Source organism: Sebastes fasciatus, chromosome 14 (assembly GCF_043250625.1).
Source record: "Sebastes fasciatus isolate fSebFas1 chromosome 14, fSebFas1.pri, whole genome shotgun sequence".
In the NCBI taxonomy this organism is placed as follows: domain Eukaryota; kingdom Metazoa; phylum Chordata; class Actinopteri; order Perciformes; family Sebastidae; genus Sebastes; species Sebastes fasciatus.
The window spans coordinates 26,547,469-26,574,322 of NC_133808.1; the positions used below are offsets into that span (position 1 = coordinate 26,547,469).

The 26,854-nt window shown below is 36.5% G+C and overlaps 2 protein-coding genes across 2 annotated transcripts; both read right to left on the reverse strand.

Annotated features, from left to right (window-relative positions):
- Positions 1-772: 772 nt before the first annotated feature.
- On the reverse strand, positions 773-4,851 carry LOC141781743 (uncharacterized). The gene is made up of 5 exons (XM_074657544.1): positions 4,625-4,851; positions 4,120-4,249; positions 2,981-3,186; positions 2,501-2,625; positions 773-1,368 (listed from the first exon to the last, which is right to left on the reverse strand). The coding sequence occupies exons 1-5, from the start codon at positions 4,695-4,697 to the stop codon at positions 1,276-1,278; spliced, it is 627 nt and encodes a 208-aa protein (XP_074513645.1). The 5' UTR covers positions 4,698-4,851; the 3' UTR covers positions 773-1,275.
- Positions 4,852-9,215: 4,364 nt separating this feature from the next.
- On the reverse strand, positions 9,216-14,492 carry cd28 (CD28 molecule). Its single transcript, XM_074658311.1, has 5 exons — positions 14,274-14,492; positions 12,742-13,004; positions 10,724-10,880; positions 10,419-10,573; positions 9,216-10,175 (listed from the first exon to the last, which is right to left on the reverse strand). The coding sequence occupies exons 1-5, from the start codon at positions 14,344-14,346 to the stop codon at positions 10,086-10,088; spliced, it is 738 nt and encodes a 245-aa protein (XP_074514412.1). The 5' UTR covers positions 14,347-14,492; the 3' UTR covers positions 9,216-10,085.
- Between the last annotated feature and the right edge of the window lie 12,362 nt (positions 14,493-26,854).

The following is a 26,854-nucleotide window of genomic DNA, read 5'->3' on the forward strand; positions in this document are numbered from 1 at the left end:
TAAGTTACATAATTGTTGTATCACATAGGCTATTTAAAATTTTTTAGCTTTTAGTTTGGAAGAATAGTTTTTAATAAAGCTGTCTTTTATCATTTTATTGATAATTTGACAAAATAAAAGGTGACATGAAAGATACATTCAGACATCAGGATAAAACAAAGTAGTCGATACACGTGATGGAGAATACAATTACTACGCTGGCCAGCAGCAGAGTGGGAGGTGATCGGAGAGTCCATCTTCATTTGAATGAATTATGTATGGATTTATTTATTATCCTCCTTCCTTTCCCTCAATGTTTTATTCAAGGATATTCAAGAGCAGAACCACTTTGGGCCACAGCCAGACTTAAGTGTAGGCTGGTCCATTGCAGGTCTCACACTTCTCCCCACCTTAAAGCACCTGTAATTCAGGAGGAGGCCCGTCCACTGAGGGATGAGCAATAGCATGAATTGACCTTTTTTTGAGTAGATCAAAGCGTCTCCCACCATGCCCTTCATACCAGTAAATCCCTAAAGGCTTGAGACTCAACAGAGGCCCACCAAAACCGTGTCCTGGGGACAACCAGCAGCCAGTAAAAAGTATAATAATAAAGAAAAATATTAATAACATAGTATCAACATTGTAATGTGCAAGTGTGTTAACATAGTGGTGACCAAAGAAGCAACGTAAATTACATAGTATGAAAAAGTTCAATGGAAATGAACAAGATTTAGTTCAATTATCGTTTATAGTGCAAATTTAAGGGATGTTGACTTAATCATCAGAAAAAAAATTAAAAAAGGGTTTGTTTGGGGTGATGGGGCATTGAAGACGATTGTCCTTTATGTTAAAGAGCAGTTTTCAGTTCATTTTCTGTTCCTGTCCCTGTCTTTTTGTCCTCTCATGGATTCATTTGTGGGGAAATACATGAAATCTTTGCATTATAAAGCTTCTATTTACTTGGAAGTTGGAAGCACTGATTGAAAACGGTTATTAAATTAATAATAACCTCCATATATATACCATATAATGCATAATATCATAGTGCCCCATTGCATACAACTGTAAAAGCAGAGACGAGCAGATGTACAGTAGCAGACAGTATGGTCGCTTTAGACTGTCTTTGTCTCACCCTGCTGTTTATCTTCAGTAGTACAGGAATGTTCAACTCATTTAGATAAATATATATATATATATGCAAAAGCTTGAGACTATGATACCAGCAGCATGATAATAACAGTGTTTTCCCTCTTATTACATTCAGCATGTAGCCAGTGGTGAAGAAAAATGAGTCAGCTACACACAATAAGTGTCCAAATGTGGATTTCTTGACGGAGGAGCTTTTCTCATTTCTACATAGATGGAGTTCTCCGGATCTTTGTTGCGGCACTGAAACACAAAAGTAACACATTTCTTAGGGTTTTCTTTTCTTCATCATATCTCAATAGGTAAAAACAAGCCTCCAACACTGCAGAGGTATTATTCCCAAAGGACAATGTTACAGACAACCGATGCTGTGATATGCAGACAGGGGAGATTCCTAAAAAAACTGTAGATAAAGCTTCAGTTAGTTCTAAATAAATAGAGAAACTATGCAAACAGATAGAAGTGGGAGCATAACAAAGTTATAAATGACAGTTTCGTTTTGGCTCACACATTATTGACCCTTTCTTTAAAAAGAAATGCCCTAAAACAAGGCTCTGATGAAGTTTTGAATGCCAAAATGTGGTAAACTGAGGAGCTATTTTAGAGCGCCATTATTCTGGTACACAAGTCATAGCCCTGAGATTAGGCTCAGATGAAGGCTTGTTTAACGAATTGCACCAAACTAAGGAATAAAACTGAGGCCACAGTATTGATATTGTTTCTGTTTTTGGAGCGCACTATCCTAGAGCAGAAGATATTGCCCTGAAATTATTAAATATTTATTTTAATCTTAGTGTAGATATAATTCATAACATGTAGAATGATGTGCAATGTTACAGTAACTGTAACAGAGAAGAAAAAAAACTGCTATTTAATGGACTGACATAACCTTAGTTCTGTCACAATGGCCTTTGTTAACGAGTGCAAGTGGTTACCTGTGTGCTTGCGTGTTTGCGTGCTTGCTTGTGTGCTTGCTTGCGTGCGTGCGTGTGCAGGGACATCTGGAGGAAGTAGTGAGGTACTGAAGTGAGGCAACAGTGAGGTGCAGGAAGTGAGCAATGAGATGGCTGAGGAGAGGGTTTGCCCCTTTTGCTTTGATGATTCAGTATGAAAAGCCCATGAAGTGACACTGTTGGTCTCCAGACTAGAGGTGATTGTCAGCTATGTTGGACTGAGTCCAATAACTAGCTATTTCATGTTTCATGCTGTAAGACCACGAACAGCACGTCCGTCCAAATTTCTTGACATGTACAGTCGTGGATTTATCGGGTGCTTTGCATTCAGTGTTTAATGATATGTTCTTGCAGCCAGTCAAACATATACCAAGACATATAGGGAGAGAGACAGACAATAAGTCAGACGGACAGATAGTCACCCTCAGTGTGATGTAGAAGAAGGTGATGACACAGCTGTACAGCAACATCAGAGCCAGCAGCCCAATCAGAATCCACATGAGCTGAGGAGGAGGAGGTTGCGGTGCGCAGATCGTTTCCTTTTGACCTAATAAAAACATAGTTAGGCAATGTCCTGTCTGTACTAAAGTAGTTCACACACAAATAGTGTTGATGTGTTTGATCAACAACACAAACTCAAACACAGTTTTCACTATTTAAAAACAAATATATATTTAAGCTCCTTAAAGCTTTCAAAGCTTTCAAATTTTGAGCCACAAAAATATTTCATTCCGTTACTAAAAATAAAAAACTAAATAACTGTTGTTTTACATTGTTGTTTTCATTTAATCAAAACAGTAACTGTATATGAAAGAAGATGCATGTAACCATACTGCATTTTACTTTCTTTATTGGCTTGTATTTACATTGACATTAAAAATCATCCAAAGGGTTGAACATACCTGGCAGTAGTATGGTTGGTTTTCCTTTCACGTCGTGATCCATAGTACCTATTTTCACTGTGAACTCACACTGGTATGTCATGTTCATGGCCTCTGGCCCGATGCTGAGTATGATGAAAAGCCACTTTTGGAGACTCTCTTGATGCATGATAATGTTCTTACAATCCTTCTTTCCCATCTGGCAGAGCAACCTAGTTTCGTCTGGTCTGAAAGTATACAAAGATATATCAGACAGAGTCTCCCACCTATCAAGTCTTTAGTTTTTAATCAGATTGGTTGACGAATTAGGGATACACATATTCACTTTCTTGCCAAGAGTTAGATGAAAAGACTGATAGCACGCAGCCCAAGAAATAGTCCCACTCATAACCCCCATAAAATGGCAAACTGGCTTTTTATACAAATCATATAAAGTGTTAAATAATGACCTTTACATGTGCTCATACAGCCAAGTTGCACAAAAAGGTGAATGACACGATAACTCGCAAGGCATTTAGCGTGCAATAACAAACCCCGTTCTTGCTTTTGGCGTGTCATTTGCACGCTATGTAGTCTGCACTGACTGCAATGTAAACGCATTCGCTTAAATATGCCACGCTCAGAGCTAGTGAAGTCGAATAAAAAGTGAGAAAGACTGCTTATGATCGGCAGGCGGGACACAGGACTTTCAACCAGGAGACCGGTGTTTTGCTTTGTAAGTTATGTTAGTGACTTTTGTGACGTGTTTTCCGTACTTATGTTACGATGTTTCCATAAGTATTTTACTTAGTTTACGTACTTATTTTAAGCCCAACCATGATGTTTTTCCTAAACCTAACTAAGTGGTTTTGTTGTCTAAACCTAACTGCTAGTTTTGTTGCGTGGCGTACGAATGACACACAAAAAGCCTGAAATATATGCTTTACCATGAAATCGGGTTGGCTAGCTGTTTCCAGCCACTCCAGAGAGTGTTGAAATGCTGTTTTGACAACCACATTGTATTGTGGTTTAATGCTAACACACTCACAGTTTCCTTTTCCTTTTCCTCACATGTCAGTGGTTTCAAATTTACTCTGAGTTGGATGATGTGTTTATGCAGATGAGGTGATGCAGTACAATTTTGGATACAAACACAAAAAAAAAGAAATTAGGATACATACCGATTTATGCCGTTGAGTCGAACATCTTTGACAGAGTTTTTCACGTCTGCGGTGTGTTCACAGCTGATAGACGCTAACCCATCTTGGTTTACAGTCCGACTCTGTGGCTGAATCACCTCAAAATGACCACCTGATAAATGCAAAAGATTCAAATACTCTTGAAAACACATCAAGCGTATCCCTTGTGATCGAACTAAGTTACCTTTTGTTTGTTCATTTTCATTAGAAACTCGTTTCAGATTTAATTTAAGAAATGAATGTTTTCAGTCCTTTTCCTTTTTCTATTAATAGAGTAAGTGTCTAGATTTATTCTTTATTCAGTATGTTCATATGCTGACTGTGGCTGCTGTGTGACAAATTACAACAACAAATGTAGAAACATCTCAGCTTGTATAAAGAAAAAGAGACAAAGCAATGGTTGACATTTCATTGGATCGTTAGGTAAATTATTGGTCATATTGTTATTATTATAATACAACAAATAACAACAAATGGAGAGTCCTACCATGGCTTTGGTGGAAGATGAAGCTCAGATGAATTACGAAGATGATGAAGATGTTGAAGCTGTAAGCTGTCATCTCAGCGTTTCTGCTACTTCTCGCACTGGGGTGAAAAGTGGATAGAAACTAACACCCTGTCACGGTACAACCAACACCACAAACACAGACGCTGAGCTCTTTATTAAACAGGAAAAAGGAAATTTTGAGGTTGGTCTTGATGCTGATCTAACCAAATTCTGTGTTTCTACGGTGCCTTTGATGACGCCACACTCAACTGTCAATCAAACTGTTGATGTTTGTGTAGTTTTTGTGGGTAGTATCTCTTTCCTGTAACACTTGTCATGCAATAGGTACTAAATTTCATATTTTTTTTTTACAGAACAACAGGAACTCACACTACTTCCTGTACTGCAGGAAATATTATTTGTTTGATTCAGTGGAAAAAATCTGCTTGACTTTTGACTTTTTTTTACCAGTGTGAAGTTGTGTGCAGGCCTTTGTTGAGGGAAAACAGTGTTTAACACCTTAAAATGAGCTCTTCATCATAAAATCCTGAACCATACTTTGAACTACATTTACATCCTTAGACCAAAAAGCCAAACAAAAACAATGTCAAGTCTAGATCCGCAACGATTAGTCAATTCATTGATTAGTGAAAAGACAGGAAATGAATAGGCAAATATTTTGATAATTGATTCATCATGTAGTTGATTTTTAAAGCAAAAATGTCAAATATTTAATCGGTTCTAAAAACGTGAGAATTTGCTGTTTTTCTTACACTATTGTACATTTTGTATTACTATTGTATTTTTGGATTTTGGACTTTAGTTCATACAAATCAAATGTTTGAAGACGCAACCTTGTGCTCTGGAAAATTGTGTTTTCTGTTGTTTTATAAACTAAAAGATAAATTGAAAAAATAATTTAAAGTCAGTTAGTGGCACAGTAAACACAATACAGGATGCCACAGTGAAGATTATCAGATAGCAGTGTTATTTTGCTCTCAGAGTTTCAGCAGTTTGATCAAATCTTGTGTATTCCTGTCCTGCTCTTAGTTAGTAGTTGGCTTTGTTTTTATAACCGATGGCTGTAAATTAAGATTGTATGGACTCAGTAGTGAAGGTGAAATGCTGCCCTCTATTTGTTTGGTGCAGGTGGCCAGATATTACACATTGCACCTTTAAGTAAAAGTAGCAATACTACAATCTCCAAGCCAAACTTCCATACAGTAATAGCACAGAAATATTATCAAAATGTATTGAAAGTATGAGTAAAAGTGCTCATTATACAGGCAGAATGTTTACTATCACTATTATTTAAAACAAAATATAATAAATTATATTACTGGATTATTGTTACTGATGCACATCTGTTACAGCTGGGTAGCTGATGGAGCTAATTTTAAATCCTCCTCCACTCAAACACATGTGTTGCTCATTGTTCCATCAGCAGAATGATGTGTGCAGTTTGACACTAGAAGATTGTTTTCACAAAGTTTCTGTGTTCATGTTAAATCTGAGTTTAACATGTACAAGCATGATTTTGTGACATCACGTCAAACATGGTCCAGTATTTAATTTACACAAAGATGATGTGTACGTAAACTTGAAGCCTCCAGTGCTAACTGACATTGGGCTTTTCAGTGAATTAGGAGACATTAAACTTTTGAAATGAAATATATTTTCATATGTAAGTACAATATTTGCCTCTGAACTGCAGCGGAATATGTAATTGTAATAATAATTAATTATAGCATAAAATGTAAATACTCATGTAAAGGTCAAGAAACTCAGTATGTGTAGACGTAACAGTATTAAGTGTTGACAGAGAGCTCTGGCGATTATCATTGGGTTAGTGAGGAAGATATGTGTTTTGTATTTGTTTTTGTCTGCCCTTCTTTTGAAGAAGCTGAATTTCAGTGACCAACCAGTCTCTGCTATCAACGTGTTGATGGTATATAGCTGCATGTTCTGTCCGTTATTTTTATCAGCATGAGGTTTCTTTGGAGGAAAATGGATCATTTGATCTTCTGTACGAGTCAGCAGTGTTAGTCCACATCCTGTTTTTCAGAGGTTGTGCTTCTGTGAAATCTTTGTGCGTGAGCGGCTGAGAACAAAAGGAAACCACAGACAGAATCAGCATTAGAGACCTGAAATCTGTTCTCTGACTGGCATGGTCCATCTGACGTCTGCTTCGTCTTTGAGATGAGCTAAAGACCTAATTCACTGTCCTTCTGTCGATAACACTGGGTCTTCTTTTCTTTTTGTTTTCAGCCTTACAGCAAAATCATCTTGCCTATAATTTTGCTTGTTTCATTAAGAGTTTGTATTAGTCAGTATTAGAAGGTCCAGACTGAAATATCTCAAAAACTACTGGATGGATTGCCATGACATTTTGTAGACACATTCATTGTCCCCAGAGGATGAAGGTTACTGTCTTTTGGTAATCCCCTGACTTTTCCTCTATTGCCAGCATAAGGTTGAAACTTTTTTGGGATAAAAGCTCTATTTATATCATTTATGTTTACTGCGAATTAGCAAATGTTAGCATATATAATTCACCATTTCATTTAGCACCATTTTTATTTAAGCATTGCTAAATGACACTACAAATGGTTTAACATTAGTGCGGCAGCTAAACTGAAATATTCGTAACAATTGTGCATTTTATCATAAAAACAACAAATTTGGCACAGATGTAGGCTTATATGTTACGAAAAGATATAGATATCGGGGCACTGCCAATTTGGCCCCTGGGAACCGTGGCAGCCATTTTTCAAAATGGCCGCCAAATAGGCGCTTAATATTCTTAAATGTTGCAGAAAACAGATTTTATGACTCTTGATCATTTCCAAGGGGTGTTCAAGCTGATTAGATCAGATGTCAGAAGATCACAGACATGTTTTTTTTTCCCTTTCTATTTTTTAACGGTACTTTTTGAAAGCTTTTAACCTGAGAAAACATACATGGCACTTATTAATTATATAGCACTTTTTAAAAACGGGTGCCATATAGCACCAAAACAGGTTCCCCTTTGATTATAAGCCAAAGAACCACTTTTGGGTACTGTTTAGCACCATTTTTGTTGACCGAATAGCTTCGGCAACACACATTTCCAATGTTGGATTAGGGGAGCTATGTCCCACCATTTCTGTAACTTTCCATAATGGATGGTAATAGGCCAGCCATGCAGAGGTGAGAGAGGATCCAGGGTTTGAACTTCTCTCTGGAGCTCTTTCCGTCACTTTTCATGTGAAGAACTGACACTATATGTCTTACAGGAGAGAACATCTCCAAATGTGCACCATTATCCCCATATATCACATCTCCCTCTCTATGACAGCCGGCTTTTCACTCCACCTTTTGTTTTCTAGCGTTGTCCGACAACATATCCTACAAACTTGTTCTAATCGAGCACAACCCGACCCTAAGACTGACATACTTGTGGTATATAGGTCCTAAAAAACAGGGTCAGGAAATGTTTTCACACTGAGTCACTTTGGCGGGAATACAGCAAGTCAGGAACCTGAAAGTCACGTCAGTAACATAACTAGGGTAAATTTTATCGGTTGAAAAAACAAATCAGATATGAAATGATTTATATCTGACGCTGATTCTGAGGAAGTGGTTCATACATTTATCTCAAACAGGTTACAGACAACAACTGCATGCTCTTTGCTTGATTATCCGTATGAAGAAGTAGTATACTTCAAATTACTATTATGAAGTAAACTTAAGTACAGTTCAAGTATATTTCCCACGTATACTTTATGTAGTAAGTATACTAATATCAATGTACTAGTAGTGTTTTATTGACACTAAACAAACAACATAATAAGTGGTTAGTGTGAAAGTTTGTCCAGAAAAGAAATGTCCGGGAGTCATTGTAATCGATGGTTCATCCTCTGGGGGACATGAGTCTGTTCGGTGCATTTTATGGCAAGTTCCTCATCACATTTTGATATGTACAGTATTGTGTGCAAGGGGAAATATTGGCCTGATGGTGGTGCTACAGCAAAGTTGAGGATTTTCGCTGTTGCTTTTGTTTCAAAAAATTATAACCTGCAATCCCCCTTAAAGGCCCAATCTGTATTTTTTTTACCTCTAAAGTCTGAATGTCAGTGATATATACTGTATATATCAAAAGTGTTTGATTTACAGTTGATGAAATTATCAAATTGCATGTTTCTCAATCAATTACAATCAATAATATAGGCCTGTTTTAAGGAAATCTTAACTTTATTTGTGTTCTGCTGCTTGCTTTTGCATTATAAGTGTTATAAAAACCTCTTTGTTTAGCCGTTGTACATCAGTACTTGACTACTTGGCAAGCGTGATAGAAATGGACAACTCATATGGCCCACTCAATGACATGGTTCTCATTGTGGATCCACAGCTTCAGATCTACAATTAAACCCTTACATTGTTTCTTCAGGTGCCACCCACTTTGTACATCTTCATGTTGTAACTTTGTGCACTTTGCTGATTGGTTCTTGGAGGAAATATGGAAAAAAATGTTTTTAAAAATAATAATAAATTCCACAAAACTACAATTTAAAGTTAAGAAACTTTATTTTAAGGAAGTATCCAACATGAATATTTGTTGAACATTGCAATGGCAACACTAACATACAGTATAAGTAACAATAAATTCACATGCAAATAACTTCTTTAGCCGTAATGCAGCCTAATGATTCAAAGCATTGCATTTTCTTAGCTGGAGTGTTTAGCCAAGTAAAACATCAAGTGATTCAGTTTTTAATCAAACAAGAAGTTTGTACACAGTATTAGCCTTTCAAGCCAAAGCTACACCTTTTTAATATAATTTGTGTTTACAACAATGTAAACATAATGTCTATACTTAAAAAGTAAAATATGCACAGACACCAAAAATGTAATTTTGGTGTTTTTCTTTAGCTGTGGTAAAAAAAAAAAGAACCTCAATCATAACAGAGGTGATATTTAATAAACGGTCAATACTGACCCTATATTCCTCTAACCCTCCATTCAAGATCAATGGTACTCTGATGCTTCTAGGCAGATAGCGAGCGTCCAACGTGTTATCCCTCGAACATGCACCATCCTTGGTGAAAGTGCTTTTAAAGTTTTTGCACCCTCGACTTGGTGTGAGCTACAGAGTTATTTTAACTAGATTATATAAGGACTATTTTAACACTGAATATACATGTCCTGTTACTGAACAACACTGCTAATTCACTGGTTGATGCAATTTGCTGTAAGTTTTAAGTCTGTTACTTGTTTCTCTTATTAGAAATTTCTTATGATGTTTTTTAACTTTTTGCTGTTTTGTATTTAAGTGTGAAACTTTTATGCTGCCGTCTTGGCCTGGACTACCTCGTAAAAGAGATTTTAAATCTCAATGGGACTATCTTGGAAAAATAAAGGTGAATAAATAATTTAAAAAAAATAAAAACGTGGCTATTCAGTGTGTTTTTCATGCAAAGTTTTAACATGAAAATGTAGCAGCATCCGCCTTGCAAAGCACACCAGGCACCGTTCGGACAAGCTCCCTCCTCCCTCGTTGACACTGTAGAGCCTGCAAATGGAAAACACACAGATTATAATGCTGCTAACAATAAATGATAATTATTATTAGATAGCATACAGTGGACAGTAAGAGATGAGAGCATACAGGAGGCGTGTTTCAGGGCTATTTGAAATTTAACTTACGCATCAAACATGCTGCATTCACCAGCAATAACTACTACCACTAGTACTAAATACATAATATAATAACATTACAAATGTATAAATAAAAATAAAAGAATAATGCTCTGACCTGGAAGTAGATAATGATGAGGAGGACAAACATGACCAGTATCACCAGTACAACCACAGGAAAACTGACTGGTGCCATCCCCTCATCATCCTCTTCATCATCACCGTGATGGTGTGCAATCTGTCTCTGAGCCAAAGCAGGACAATCTGAGCTGCCTGTGGACAAAGGAAAAAGATGAAGGGAAAGTAAGACTGAAAGTAAGACAGAAAGATATGTGAACTGGGAGCTCAGTGTCTGAGTGTCTGCGGGGCGTTTATGGTCAACTTGGATTTCCATATTATACCGATGTGTGGGCGACGTCTCACCTAAGACATGAATGAGTGTGCCGTTGCCAGTGAGCCGCAGGTATGGTGGTGGATAGAAGACCTCTATCTCACAGCGGTACATATCTGTGTCTGTGGCCTTCAGTCCGGAAACTGTCACCTCCACGGCGCCCTCTCTCACCTGAGCAGAGCACTGCACCTAAAACACATTCAAGTTTGATTCCAGCAGTTAATAAATGGTCTTGTTAATGAATATACTCTTTTCATGTAGAACAAGTAGGAAATGGGTTGTATAGAAATCATTCCAAACGAGGCCAAAACTACCAAAGGTTCACAAGACAGGTAAGGTAACAGGGGTTCCTCTTGTGTCCCCAACACCCACTGGTGCTCTTGGAGTTGGGGTTATATAAATATGTATATGCCCTCCTCCATGGGTAGCATGCATCATTCATTATGTGGGTTCTTTCTTTCTGTTAAAACCACCTGAGGAAAGCATGAGCAATCATATGCACTGGTCTAATTTTATATTGTAGTAGCCCATAGCCTATTCTTAAACATCCATTTGAGTGCCTGGAATTGTTTTTGTTTTTTTGTGCCATACCCTGCCAATTGAAGAAGGTTTTATCTCCTCTTTGTAAGAACCATTTGCTCCCAAGAAATATTCAAAATCGAATAAGCAGATTTACTGAGCAGCACGTTTATGTTCTCTTCTCCTGTTGGACAGGGTGAACTCTGGTGCCTCCCTCAGGCCAAATTGTTGATTTGTCAACACAAAATATCTCATAATCTGAAGGTCATATTGCCATAAATTATGCTGAACACATGCATGTTACCCAGCCTCAGTGGATCAATCACTTTGATTTTAATGATCCCATGATTGAGAGAGAATCAAGGGTCAAAGGATAGACAGTGTTCAATGTTGTACAGATTGTAAAGCCCTCAAAGACAAAAGGGGATTTATAAATAAATAATTTTTTTTAACTTTCCTCCAACACCTGCCTCAGGACTAAACCTAATTTCTAGTAAGGCTTTTGTACTGTGATGTGCCAGAAACACGACAAACTATTTAAGTAAAGATATAGAGGAGTAATGTCTACCTGAGCAGAGAATGAAGTAACTCTCTCTGTGCGTGTGTGTGTGTGTGTGTGTGTGTGTGTGTGTGTGTGTGTGTGTGTGTGTGTGTGTGTGTGTGTGTGTGTGTGTGTGTGTGTGTGTGTTGTAATCTGAGTTTCATTGTGCTTTGTTGACATAACTGGGTCGGCCACATGTGCCTTTAAGAAGATGTTAGTGTGTGTCCCGCTGGCTATAGCTCATGGCCGCCGCTCCACACTGCGCTCTAGCGGTTACAGCTGATAACAGCTGTATAACACTGTTAGCTCTGTCAGCACTGATGCCGTGGTTTGCAACGTTAGCACTGCTATTGCTTATTTTGAAAAGGCAAAAGTGCGTAGATTATGGTAGATAAAACATGATGAAAATGCAATGCATGCATTTCATGTTTTTTTTTTCTCCTGCCCCTCAGAAAGCCTGTGTTCGCCACTGCTTTAAAACAATTATTCTAGTCTTATTTTGAGCCTAACGCGTCTCGGCTTGTGACCTTTAAGAATATTCCCAAATGCACCATGGAAGAAGGTGAAGTTGTGGCAGAAATCCCTCCCTAAAGAGTCTTCTTATAAATCTCTCTTCCTATCTCATCTGTTGGTTAATTGACCCCTGACCTGTGATGTGTAGAATTATGTTGAGGTCAAGACCATCAACTACAGTTCATAAGAGAAAATGTTTCAAATCATATCCTAGTTTAAGCGATGGCTCTATTTATCATAATATTATTGTGTCTGTTTTAATCAAATAACATTCCACAGGTTTTGTCTTTTGGGGGTTATAGCCCTCACATGTAAAAACGTGGTTTAATACCTCAACACTACTGCTGGTTTAAGCACTGAATGGTTTACAGCCAAAGTACATTTCTGATCTTATTATGAACCACAGTTTAAGGTCGTAACGAGGACCTTTAACATTATTTTGGAAAAGTTGGAATATCCATCCACCCATAGACTTACCTCTCGGTCTTTCTCCGCACCTTTCTCCACGCCGGCCTCTCTCTGCTCTGTGAAGTTGAGCATGGTCGAGCAGAGTTCCTGGGTGCCATGGAGGCCTCTTAGCAGAGACACACGCAGCTCCTCGGGGTCAGGGTAGGGGTATGTAAGGGTTTGGTCATCGGAGGGTTGGATCTGGTGGTAGGAGGGCTGGGGTTGGACGAAGCACTGGATCTGTGCCGTACCATCGGTGCTCACAACTCTAGAGGGCTGGATCACCTTCACATCTGTCAGAAAAGAGGAAGGTTGAGTGGAGACTGTTAAGACATGGACTGGTGTGAAGTTTTGACCTTATGTACTGAATCCAAATGGCAAAGGACAGACTAAGGATATAAAGGCAGATTAAGGATAGAACAAATAATAACTTAAGGGAGAACAAACATTCTGCGAAGGAGCGAGCTACTAAATGGTCACTGACTGTTAATGTTACTTGAGAAATAATTAACTTCATTACTTGTCACATAACTTTTCATTACTCAGCTCTGTCAAGGGGTGACCAACAAAATCCTGGGAACTCTCAATACTCTGCACGTCACTTCCTGTGTTTAACACAAGGAGACATTAGAAGACGTTGTGGTTTGACTGCACACAGCAGCTCTGCAGAAGTCCCGTAGTCACAGTGAAGCTGCAGGGTTCCCTGGGTCAAACGCTCTAAACAGAACCAGGTCATCCCTTCAGGCTAACCCGCTGGTATAGCTGTCATATATGCTGAAATAGCCTATAATGGTTAAAATCGGGCCCTTCGGCTTGAGAAGCGGCTAAGTGTTGCTCTTTATCGGAGGTGGAAAACCAAAACTAACACTTCTGATCAGACACAAATCTCACCATTGTGTGACTTATTGTCTACACAAATGTAACCTGGTAGCTAATGTCATGATTCAGGGAGCTTTTTAAAGAAATTAAAAAAAAAAGTTATTTGCAAATTATTATCAGCAGACAAGGAAATATTTCATATCAATTAACCTTGTATTCTTTTCCTGGAAATTAAATAAATTACCAGCTATTGGGAAACAGCGGAATATAATCATTAAATAATGTTTAAAATAAAGTAATTTTTTTATAAATTTTGAGGTAAATATTGGGGTAATTTTGCAGTAATTCCACAGAAATTTCAAATAGTAATAAACTTGCTAATTATCACCAAATTACCATGATATTTGCTGACCTGTAAAATTAAGTGTTACCAAATCTTTTTTTTATAAATTAACCTATCAAGTGTCTTTAAGAAGGTCTGGCTTTCAGCTCAAACTCACAGTAGGTCAGGTCATCTTAAATGTATTGTTTGGCTGAGGATTAAATCAATTAAATTTATTTTTACATAGCATCAAATCAAGACTGAAGTTATCTCAAGACACTTTTCATACTGTAGGTCTAAACCATACTCTTTAAATATTAGATCAGAAATTGTGTGACAATGGTCATCTTCTGTCACCTTCTACCAATCCATTCACTGAACATCCCAATCCTCACATCAGTAAAAGTGTGTTTGTACTCACCGCTCCATACAGGCAGGCAGAGGCTGAGGACTGTCAACACAATCCATTCCATCACACAGTGAGTCAGGAACATCCTACAGTATTTCACACAGTTACACAGAAAGACACTAAAAACAGTGATGAGCACACACCCTCACACTGAACAAATTTCAATAAAATACAGCAAATAGAGTGAAACTTGCTTTTATACAGTCGTCGTGCGTTTCCCACAGCTGTCATGGAAACTGTCAGCACAGGAAATGATGTTGGTGTTTTTGCCGGTAAAAGAGACGGCAAATTTAATCAGCTGTGGTTCTGCAGGAAAGCTGAGAAGAGCTAAATTCAGTGATTTAAGTGTCAGCGTTATTTTAACAGTCTCTTTTTTCTCTTTTTGGTGGAAAGAAGCTGCGAAAAAAAGCTGAAAATTGAACATTAAAAATGTATTATTGTACATGTACAAAGTCACAATACAGGTTTTTTTTTAATTTATAAATAAAATAAAATAAAAACATAATAAAACCTGATAGCTATGTGCTTAAAATAAGGTTGAAATGCCTCAGAAATCAAATAAATCTATTCAACCTTTTTGCAGATAACTCTTGTGGAAAGTTTGGAGACTCAAATGACTTGTTCATGTGGAAACTTCTCCAGGTTTGACATTTAGAATTCATTCTTGTGAATTTCCTCTGCAAGATTTCATTTACAGTGCTATCAAAGTCTGGAAAATATCTATATATAATAAGATACAGTTTCATTCAAAGGGGTTTTGACTGAACAACTACAATAGTTCAATTCTTGTATTCTGCTCCCAAATTTATAAAAGAAATCCTTTTTCATATGTTAAACGTTGACAGTGATGATTGAACCAGAGTAGGCTACACCACCACTTCATTCTGAAATTGTCTGATTATTTCACCTTACAGTTATAGCAAATATGCAATATATATTTAATTTCAAACAAAAGAATCACTCTTCCTGGGGAGGTAAAGGAGTCGGGAGTCTTTCCTGCTAAACCTCGGGATAGCAGGATTTGGTTTTGAGTTTTGAGTTAAACATTTCCAACTGCGTCAGTTAACACTCATTAAAGCAAATCCTGAATCAATATGACTCCCTCAACCCAGCTGGCTCTATAAATCTGGGCCTGGAGTACCCTCTGTCTCAAAGGGGGGACAAGAAATATGTAACATGGTAATTGTACATTTTATTATGATTTAAACTAAGTGGTCAGTGAGTAAGTGCAGAGTACAGAGCATGTCCACCTGGCCTAGTAAGCTGCATCACATTATCTTGACACTGCAGAGGAGTAAAACAGTAAGCTGCACCGTATTGCAAAGTAAAGCCTCTTTTTTATATGGCAATAGCTTCTATTTACCCATTCATTAATATTGTGAAAATATTAGGGCTGTCAATCGATTAAAATATTTTTTTATCAGTTCAAAATGTTCCTTAAAGGGAGATTTGTCAAGTATTTAATACTCTTATCAACATGGGAGTAGGCAAATATGCTGATTTATGCAAATCTATGTATATATTTATTATTGCAAATCAATTAACAACACAAAACAATGACAAATATTGTCCAGAAACCCTCACAGGTACTGCATTTAGCATAACAAATATGCTCAAATCATAATATGGCAAACTGCAGCCCAACAGGCAACAACAGCTGTCAGTGTGTCAGTGTGCTGACTTGAGTATGACTTGCCCCAAACTGCATGTGATTATCATAAAGTTGGCATGTCTATAAAGGAAAGACTCATGGGTACCCATAGAACCCATTTTCATTCACATATCAGGAGGATCAGAGGTCAAGGGACCCCTTTGAAAATGGCCATGACAGGTCTTCCTCACCAAAATGTAGCGTAAGTTTGGAGCGTTATTTAACCTCCTTCAAGCACAAGCTAGTATGACATGGTTGGTACAAATGGATTCGTTAGGTTTGCTAGTTTCATATGATGCCAGTATCTTAACTCTAGCTTTAAAACTGAGCCCACTAAAACCTAAAAGTTGCGTTAATGCGTTATAGAAATTAGTGGCGTTAAAACGAATATGCTTCAACGCGTTATTATCTCGTTAACTTTGACAGCCCTAGAAAATATTTTTCTATTCACACCAGCTACTTCATTTTCTGAATGTGGATTATGTCAATACAGACATTTACACAGGAAAACCTTCAAACCTTTGTTCATTTATTGATCATAAAGCCTTAAAACGCCTTATTATTATAAAATAAATCCTCTAATTTGTAATGTGTATTGAAATGGTGTGTGTGTGTGTGTGTGTGTGTGTGTGTGTGTGTGCGTGTGTGCGCGTGTGCGCGTGTGCGCGTGTGTGCGTGTGTGTGTGTGTATGTGTGTATGATGCAATCTAATGTTTCAATGTCATCATGAGAGACAGTTTCTGTTATTTCAGCACAATGTATTCTTCTGTGGAATATTAGAATAATTGTTATGGGTTAAATCATTTTGATTATGCAATGATAAGGTGCAATCAGCGGAAAATAGCTAATTACTGTGTTTTCACACAGATAGACTATGAAAGTGCTGATGTTGTGAGATTCTGGGTCCTCCTGACGTCACAGCTGTGTTTTGCCCGGAAACTCTGTGGGGTTAAGCCCCATTCTTGCATAAGTTACAGTCAGCGGCACTACGGTCTTCAGTCACCCGGAAAAAAGTGGTTTATATTTTTGCTGCTGTCATTGTTTCAGTATGGAGTATGCAGCATTGTTTTAGCATGAAGTGCAGAAATATAATCAGAGGCTGCAGCAGCAAAAGTCAGTCAGTCTGTCTGCACTTGTGCGGAAAATTCACCACATGAAGCTGATTTCATTAGTTTAAACAAAGCATGTGCTCGTCTGATGTTAAAAGTTCCCCATTAACACGGAGTTATCATAGAGCAAAATGTATCTATAACTCTATGAACTCTGAAGTTTCGTTTCCTGCTGCTGCAGTTGCCCAGCCAAGACAAATAAAGTTCCATAAAGCCGTGCTGTAATACTATGAATGAGAGCAAAAGCATTTAGAGCTAACTAGCGAGGCTAGAAAAAAGTTTATTTTCTTGTATATGAAACTTGCATGTAGCTGCTAGAGCTGCTTTTTTTTCTTTCCCGATATCGATTCCAATACCTGAACTTGCGCGATCATCTGATACCGAGTAACAATACGATACCATCGTGATAAAAAGCAGTAGTTGCCAGTGGCAGCCATGAACTGATTTCCAGTTAAACAAGTGGAATTTTTTCTGGGTTAATAAATTACGGTAATGGGGCAATATTGGCCGCATTTCTGATACTGATATCGTATCGGAACAACTCTAGTAGCTACATGTATGCAAGTTTCATACGCAAGAAAATAAACTTTTTTCTAGCCTCGCTAGTTAGCTCTAAATGCTTTCGCTCTTATTCATGCACTTAAAAATTATACATAATCATCCCATACTCAAATTCACTTTACAACTTCCTGGTCAGAGTCAGGAGAATTTGGAAAAGGATCCAGAAAAGGTCGTGAAACCTGCTTTAGTCTCAGAGAAATAAGGAATTTTGCTTCCTCTGTGAGAGAGTAAAAGGACGTATGTTCCAGCCTTTTCATACTCTGTGTTTTCACTCTCCCATCGCTGTAGTTTATCTCTCACTGTCCAACTACTTTCCCACCAAAGCATTATTAAAGAAGAACCTCAATCATCTAATTTCTTCTGCGGTATCAAGAGGACAATTACTTCAAATAATTTATTTCCGTATTTACATTAATGTCTCTACAATGTGCAATAAGTAACAACAAAATAAGGCAACAGATGTAGTTGCCTGGTTGTACAGATTGACAGCATTTTTGGGGTGTATATTAAAATATGAGGTGATTTTTAGGTGATGCACTTTGTGGTTCTTCAATGATATAAACTTCACTATCCTCAAAGACACCCTCTCTCTCCCAGTACATTTCATCTGCCTCCTGCTTTTAACAGGGATGAGAAAGAGACTATTCAGGCTCTTTGTCTCATTTTCATATAAAATAAATAATAATTAAATTATTTGAAAGGTAAATTGTTCATATTTTGTTTCACTTTTGTTTTTGCTTTTTTGTTTTACTGTTTTGTATCTTTTTTTTTTTTTTTTTTTTTACTGATGCTTCTTGTTTTCTGCACTATCCCCTTTGCTGCTGTATACTGTAAATTTCCCCACTGTGGAACTAATAAAGGAATATCTTATCTCATCTTATATTAAAATACCATCAAATCTCAAGAAAGGTCAATATATATATTGTTCCATTGTTCTCTTTTCTGAGTGATCTGTTCACTTCCTGCAGAGGCAGGAGAGCAGTTATTCTGAATACTGACTACTTGCATATTATCACACACAATCGGCATTTTCATCATCTACAAAATTTCTCGGTAAATCGGCTCATGCATGAGACATGTCTGAACTATTCAAGATGTAATTTGACTAACCATGAAAGAAAATGACTCATATCTCGCTGTAACCACATGATTCAATCCATTTTCACTGCACCAGCACATAACTACTCAAATACACTTTTTTTAAATCACAAAATTACGACGACTAAAGAGCACAAGATTTTTACATAAACATATTTAAGTTATAGTTTTTAAATATAGAATGATTAAAATATCAATTTATCTAAAATATTTAATAATGCCAGCAATTAATACCAAAATAAGACAGAATACAATATCATAAACATTTCATCTTTACAGCCAGAACTCTGGAAAAACACAGTCCAACTCACTGAAAGCACTATATGTCAAACTAAACTGGAAAAACAAAGTTTGGAAACTTGTGTTTGGTGGATTATTTCTCTGTTGTTACAATGCTAATGGTCATTGTATTTTACATCGTTGGAAAGCCTGTTTATTTACCTTCGCAATGATGTCCCACTTGTAAGGATCATGCATTTGTGGGATGAGCAACACAGCTGATTATGTGGGTAGCACCCAAGAAAATTTTGCCAAAATGCTCTAAACAGTGTATTCTCATAAGACTACCAGGAAGCCTGCAATGACTACCCTTCACCGTCAGGCCCGTTTGCTCTGGTGTCGACAACACAGACAATGGAACCTGAACATGTGGGGGAATGTCATGTTCAGTGATGAGTCCAGGTTCTGTCTGCGAAAGTTGGACGGCAGGGTCAAAGTATAGAGACGACGTGGAGAACGCTATGCTGATTGTTGCACCGATGGAGTAAGAGCTTTTGGTGGAGGCAGTGTCATGGTGTGGGGGGGGCATCTCCCTCACTGGCAAAACAAGGCTTGTCATCATTGAAGGCCATCTCAATGCAGTGAGATATCGGGATGAGATTCTGCAGCCAGTGGCGATCCCATACCTCCACAATCTGGGACCTAACTTCATCCTCCAAGAAACAACGCTCGCCCCCACAGAGCCAGGGTTATCACAGACTACCTCCACAATGTGGGAGTAGAGAGAATGGAACGGCCTGCCAAGAGTCCACACCTCAACCCAATTCAATTTGTGGGATCAGCTTGGGCATGCTGTACGTGTTAGAGTGACCAACACAACCATGCTGGCTGACCTGCAACGAATCCTGGTTGAGGAATGGAACGCCATCCCACAGCAACGTGTGACCCGGTTGGTGACCAGCATGAGGAGGAGGTGCCAGGCTGTTGTGGCTGCGTATGGATCTTCCACCGCTACTGAGGCTCCTGACGGTGTATTAAATGAATAAAGTGGAAAATAGCCAATATGTCTTGTTTGTTCCTTGTTACTGATAGAGAGTTCAATCATCCAATCCACCAAACAACTCAAAACAAGAGTCAATACCAACAGGAGAATACACTGTTTACCATTGACGGAGCATTTTGGCAAATTTTTCTTGGGCGCTACCCACATAATCAGCTGTGCTGCTCATCCCACAAATGCATGATCCTTACAAGTTGGACATCATTGCGAAGGTAAATAAACAGGCTTTCCAACGATGTAAAATACAATGACCATTAGCATTGTAACAACAGAGAAATAATCCACCAAACACAAGTTTCCAAACTTTGTTTTTCCAGTATATAAGAGGTCTGTATGTGGATGGTCCCAGAAAACATCGGGTTTAAAACAGTAACTGTCTCAGCTTTCTCAGTTTGCAAACCCAAAATATGAGCTGAAGTCTGTTTCAGTAACCCAGTAAAGTGAGGGGAGACAACCCAGGCCAAAACATTTTGAGATTTTGGACTATTTTGCTTCCATAACAACAATAACTTCTTTCAGACTAGTGGAAAGAAAAATACACATTTAGGTTTTTATTTTACTACTTTGTCTTCTTGTGTCTGTACATTTCTCCTAAATTCACCCAAAGTTATCATAAGATAATGCCTCATTTGCATATTTAAACATAACATTTCAGAAAACTTGTAATACAAAAAAATAATTGTCTTAATGTCAGTAATCAACTGGGGACATTTCATGGTGATTCTATTAGTTAAAGATTTTTATCCTATTCACTTAGTAGTGTCTTGCAAAATGTATGCATTTTATAATCCATATCTTTAAAGGCTGTTTTCTCAACATTAGTTTTTACATTCATCAAACTTTCCAGTTTCATTCCTATCTATATTCTGAAGGTTTTTACAGAGGGGTTTGTTCATATATCATTCATAGCGTGATTTATACAACATTTTATTCCTAAAAACATAAAATAGATTTTCTTTATGGTGGTGATATTATTTTCTGATTTATGGAGTGATAAAAAGAGATATCCAAAATCCCCTCTGTAAAAACCTTTGACTCTAATATGTCAACAACATGAAACAAGAATTTTGAACATGGCTTTATCCAATGTTCACATTTCTGTTCTGGACATTTATGCAAATTAGCGCATATTTTATAAGGTAATGCATCATTTGCATATTTAAACATAACATTGCAAAAAACTTGTAATTTATTTATCACTCAATCACTTTTGCTTTTTTGACTCTTGAGCTGCAATTGGAATTGCAACCGGTGTGGGATCATCCAAGTTTTTTTCTTATCAAGTGTCAGTTTTTTTGCGTGTTTCGTGCTTCGTCTTAAGATCTCTGTTTTGTGCAGCACATTGCTTTCTACTGCAGCAACCCTATGTTTAATGCCTTCTTTTTTCATGTAGTTTGATATCATTTTCCATTTGAAATTTAAATACTTGTAATTTAATCATTATCATCGTCACTACCTCTTCTACCAGACTCCATACATAAACTACAGTCTTGAACTGAGAGGTTTCACATAACATTCACACCTTTAATAGCTGTGATTATGTCTTTAGAATTGCCTCAATCTGTTGTCAACTTTTGCAGGCGTTGACATACTGGTTTGTATCCTCATCAAGTCTCTTCATCTTCCTCTGAGAGAAAACAACACAGAGAAAGAGAGCAGAATTTTACTTATACTGACAAATAGTTTTCAAAAATCTGCACAGCACAGTCAACGTGTTCTCATCCCAACTCGTCACATACTGACGCAGTAAACAGATGCTTAATGTTGTGAGCTAAACAAAAACACGTGTTTAGATTCAGACAATAAAACCACTATAGTTAGGTTTAGTAAAATACTACATGGTTGGGCTTAAAACTACGTTTGTGCAGTGAAATGACACTAAAAGTTGTGAACAGAGGACACGAACTAACAGCTGATTGTAACATGAAAATGAAACGTGACGTACGGGACACGAACAGCAGTCTCCTGGATGAAAGCCTTATGTTTGTTGGACCCCTCCACCTCCCCACCTGCTCGCCCTGTGTGCGTCTTTTCGCTCTCAAAGCTACGTCACCACTCCCACAGCACTTTCCCTAAGCGTTTAATATTAAAGCGTTTTATATGAACATAGAAACTTCCTGTGTGAGGCTGTGAAACCACACACACCCATTTACAGTGTGAACAAATGATTTTGTTTTTATAATTTAAAGATGTTATGTTCCACATAGGACTCGGTGGAAAAACTTAAATTCCTATTTCCGTCATCTATCTATTGTGAGCCAACAGGGGACGTCCCGCTTCAACCGACTGCACATCCAGATGATGTCATCTGTCTGCTTGTCTCTCTTTATGTTTAATCTGAGGCTCCCCACTTTGAGATCATGGAAAATGAAATCTTTTATCTGACGTGGAATCTCTTTCTACTGAAACCTCAAGGTGGTGAAAAGCTGTGGTTGAGGTTTTAAACTTAAGTTATCTTTGGATAAATGTACAGTGAAAAGTCAACACCTACACACAGACACACAAGTGGGGTGTTACTTTGTGGTTTAGAGCTGCACTTTATCCTTCATCACCCCCTCTTCCTTCCTCTCTGCTGGCAACCACTGTTCTGCTGTAGGATTCAACACCCTCACAACAACACAAAACAAAAACTTCCTAAGCCGGTAGTTGAGAATACTCTCAGTGAGGATCTTCAAAATATAAACAGGCCCAGGCGGCTGACAGATATAAAGCTAAAATGACGGCTCCGAGGCAAAGGATGTCTCATTTGTTGACTCCTCTCTCCTCGCATCTCTTCCTCGGCTCCTCTGCTCGCGTCTCCCGTGGGCGGGACTATGATGCAAGAAGAGGAGGCGAGGAAAGGAATTAAGGAGACACTTTAGCATATTGAAAAGCACCCTGAAGTTCAAAGTTATCCTGGTATACCGGATTATCACAACACTCTAAAGCAAACTGCAAAGGGCTCAAAATAAATTGATGAGGGTTATTTATATTAAAAGTTCAGCCACGAAACAATTTGACAAATTATGTAATCTATTTATATGGAACAACAAACGGTCTAGACTTGGCTTGAAAAAGTTGCAGAGGCCGAAGGATCAGGGTGGACTGGGCCCTTCAAATATACCAGAGTGAAGGTACAGATATCACATGAAACTAGAAAAACATGCATGTCATGCTAGCGTGTTGGGAAGGAGGCTAAATAACGCTCTAAAGGCTAAATCTTGGCAAGGAAAAACTTGCATGCCCATTTTCAAAGGGGTCCCTTGACCTCTGACCTCAAATGGTATCGACCCAAAGATTGCTGCAATAACATACACAGACGTAATAGAGCATGGGAATGACCATCATATACTTCCATGTTTTAAACCCTTATACACAGTTACAATTTATTTTAATTCATTCATTAATTAATGTTTATTCCTGATTTATGATTAGAACAACGTGGACACACAGTGCTAAGCTACATCTCAAATTAATCTTCAGGTTCTCAGCTTTCAGGTGATGTACACCACTTCTTTCTTTTATTAGTTTATAAGGCACTACATGGCCTTGCACCAGACTACCTTGCAGAAATGCTTTTGGTTTATGGTTTATGGAACAACCTTCCAGAGGAACTGAGAGGAGCTGAAAATATTGATATTTTTAAACGGAAACTGAAAACCCATCTATTTAGTCTGGCTTTTATGTAGTGTTCTATAATTTTATAAGTTTATGGTTTTATTGTTTATACTTATTTTATTTATCATCATCATTATAGTGTTTATTTTACTATATTTTGTACCCATCTTTTATTACTCTCTTATTAAGTGAACTTGTATATTGTTTTTTTGGTGTGCATTAGTCTCTAAATCCATTTTTAACATTCTACATTTTTGTCAATCGTCTGTACAGCACTTTGAATTGCATTTGACTTGTTTGAAAGGTGCTATATAAATAAAACTTGATTGATTGATTGATTGATTGATATGTGACATCTATTGTTGACCTGCTTTCTCCCCCTAAAGACCCCCTGTATCCCCCTAAAAAAAGACAAAAACGGCTCTATTGTGGGTCTCAGAGGGTTAAATAACGACACTAAATATTGTGTTTTTGTCATGTTATTATTGCTTATGGACAATCATTGCCATGACTGCACTCTGCCCTCCCACAGTGACCACAACTACACATCCGAGTATGTTTAAGGTTGACTAAGGTTGACTTTAGGTAAATAACTTGACTTGTGTATTTAATATCACGAGTTTTAATGCCCTTCAGTGGTCACAGGTATCAATAATAAGACATTTATATGTTCATAATAATATCTGTATTTTCAATATATACTTTGTTATAAATTAATATAAAGCCTTGCATCATATAATGTGCAAAGAAAGTGTACATTTCCCAGAAGTGTCAGTATATCAGTAACATGGCTGCATTGATGCTAACTTGATGAATTTAATATTGCAGTTCTTCACAGTGACCACTAGATGGCAATAAACACTGGTGATTTTAAATACACAACCAGTAGGCATTTTATTTTGAATAACATGATGTATATCATAAAATTATTTTTTTATTTTATGGAAAATTCCATATTCATAAGAAAAAAATCAGAAACCAGGCCAAATTTCCTGCACTTTATTAATGAATTCAGACAATATAGCACCATCTATCCCAATGTTAAAAACAAAAAATTAAGACCTTTAAGTTATTAAATTATAATAATATGATGTATATAATATACACTCTTGCATTATGAAATGTATGTGTAATTATTTTTGTTTTGTCTTCTTTTTTTTAATTTGTCTATTTTTCTGTTTGTTCCTCTGTTAATGAGCATGTTTTCAATAAATAATCAATTATTATTTTATGTTTTTATAAAGCATATTATTTTGTCTTTTACCTTAGATTTAACAGCAGTGATTTATTGTTAATCCCTTGCATCTTCTTGTCAACACAATATGGGAAATACAAAGGAAAACACTATTGGGATGTTGTGCTTCTTTTCCTTTATGTGTACAAAATAATGCCTAAAAATACTCTTTATAGCCAAATAAATACACTAAATATCGTGTATTTGTCATGTTATTATTATTTATGGCCAACCATCGCCATGACTATTCACTGCCCTCCCACAGTGACAAAGAGTAACTACACGTCAGTGTATTTTAAAAGTTTTATTTTGAAATGATCGACCGGAAGTGTTAGTACACTATAATGTCTGCATTGACGTTACCTTTACTAATTTAGCAGTTCCTTGTTATCACCACAAGAGGACAGCAAACACTCTTCGATTTAATTACACAGATCAACATTTACGTGAAATATGAAGGTATTTTACTCAAAACGATGCAATTTAACATCATTTTGGACAAATATTATTATTAAATATAATGCCAAAAAAGCTGTAAGACAAAACTTGCTATAGTTGATTATTATATATTATTATTATTATTATTATTATTATTATTATTATTATTATTATTAATAATGATAATGATAATAATAATAATAATAATAATAATAATAATAAATAAATAAGTAATAATGATGTAAAATTATTATATATTTATATATATTATTTATATATATATTATTAATTATTTTGTATTATTTATAATATAATTATTATATTATTTACATATCACAGCCTTCTTCTGAACATTTAATTCCTCTGGCAATGTTGGAAGAGGAGATGGACTTTTCAGTGAGGTACAGCAGGAGACATCTTGGCCCAGCTGTTAAACTTCTGAAATGAAAATCATTTGCATAGGTTATATATAGATTATGGGTTTTTCAATGGGTAGATGAAGGAGATCTAATTATAAATATTATTATTTTAACGTGGTTATTTTCCAGACTTTTTTTTTTATTTTATTTTTTCATACTTTATTTCTTCCGACATTTTTCAGACTTTTTTCCAGACTTTTTTTTTGGGACATTTTTTTCAAACTTTATTTCTTCGGACACTTTTCAGACTTTTTTTTTTTCCGACATTTTTCAGACTTTTTCAGTCTGGAAAAAAGACTTTTTCAGTCTTTTTTCCAGACTTTTTCAGACTTTTTTATTTTTAATTTTTGTAACTTTTTTTCCGACATTTTTCAGACTTTATTTCTTCCGACATTTTTCAAACTTTTTTTTTTTTTTTTACATTTTTCAGACTTTTCTTTTCAGACATTTTTCAGACTTTCTTTCCGACATTTCTGAGACTTTTTTTTCCAAGGATATTTTTTTCCAAGGACATATTTCAGCCTTTTTTTTGGACATTTTTCTTCAGACTTTATTTCTTCCGACATTTTTCAGACTTTTTTTTCCAGATTTCTTTTAGACTTTTATTTTTTAAATTTTTTTTACTTTTTTTCCGACATTTTTCCGACTTTTTTTTTTGACATTTTAAAGACATTTTTTAGACATTTTTTCATTCATTTTTCAGAATTCTTTCTCATCAGACTATTTTCATCAGATTTTTTTTTCAGACTGTTTTTTTGGACATTTTTTTTCAGACTTTATGTCTTCCGACATTTGTCGGACTTTTTTTTCCCGACATTTGTCAGACGTTTTTTCCAACATTTTTCACACTTTTTTTTCAGACATTTTTCAGACATTTTTTCAGTCGTTTTTCAGAATTCTTTTTCATCAGACTTTTTTCATCAGACTTTCTTTTTTTTTTTTTTTTTTTCATACTTTATTGCTTCCGATAATTATCAGACTTTTTTTCCAGACTTTGTTTTTGGGACATTTTTTTCAAACTTTATTGCTTCCGATATTTTTCAGACTTTTTTTTTGGGACATTTTTTTTCAAACTTTATTTCTTCGGACATTTTTCTGACTTTTTTTCAGACATTTTTCAGACATTTTGTCAGTCATTTTTCAGAATTCTTTTTCATCAGACTTTTTTCATCAGACTTTTTTTTTCTAGACGTTTTTTTTTTTTTTT

Coding starts and splice junctions, on each gene's coding strand:
- LOC141781743 (XM_074657544.1), bottom strand. CDS start 4,697: ATGACAGCTTACAGCTTCAACATCTTCATCATCTTCGTAATTCATCTG. Junction 3,187..4,119: donor CGACTCAACGGCATAAATCG/GTATGTATCCTA, acceptor GTATACTTTCAG/ACCAGACGAAACTAGGTTGC. Junction 1,369..2,500: donor TCTTCTACATCACACTGAGG/GTGACTATCTGT, acceptor TTTGTGTTTCAG/TGCCGCAACAAAGATCCGGA.
- cd28 (XM_074658311.1), bottom strand. CDS start 14,346: ATGTTCCTGACTCACTGTGTGATGGAATGGATTGTGTTGACAGTCCTC. Junction 13,005..14,273: donor CTGCCTGCCTGTATGGAGCG/GTGAGTACAAAC, acceptor CTTTTCTGACAG/ATGTGAAGGTGATCCAGCCC. Junction 10,881..12,741: donor GTGCGGAGAAAGACCGAGAG/GTAAGTCTATGG, acceptor AATGTGTTTTAG/GTGCAGTGCTCTGCTCAGGT.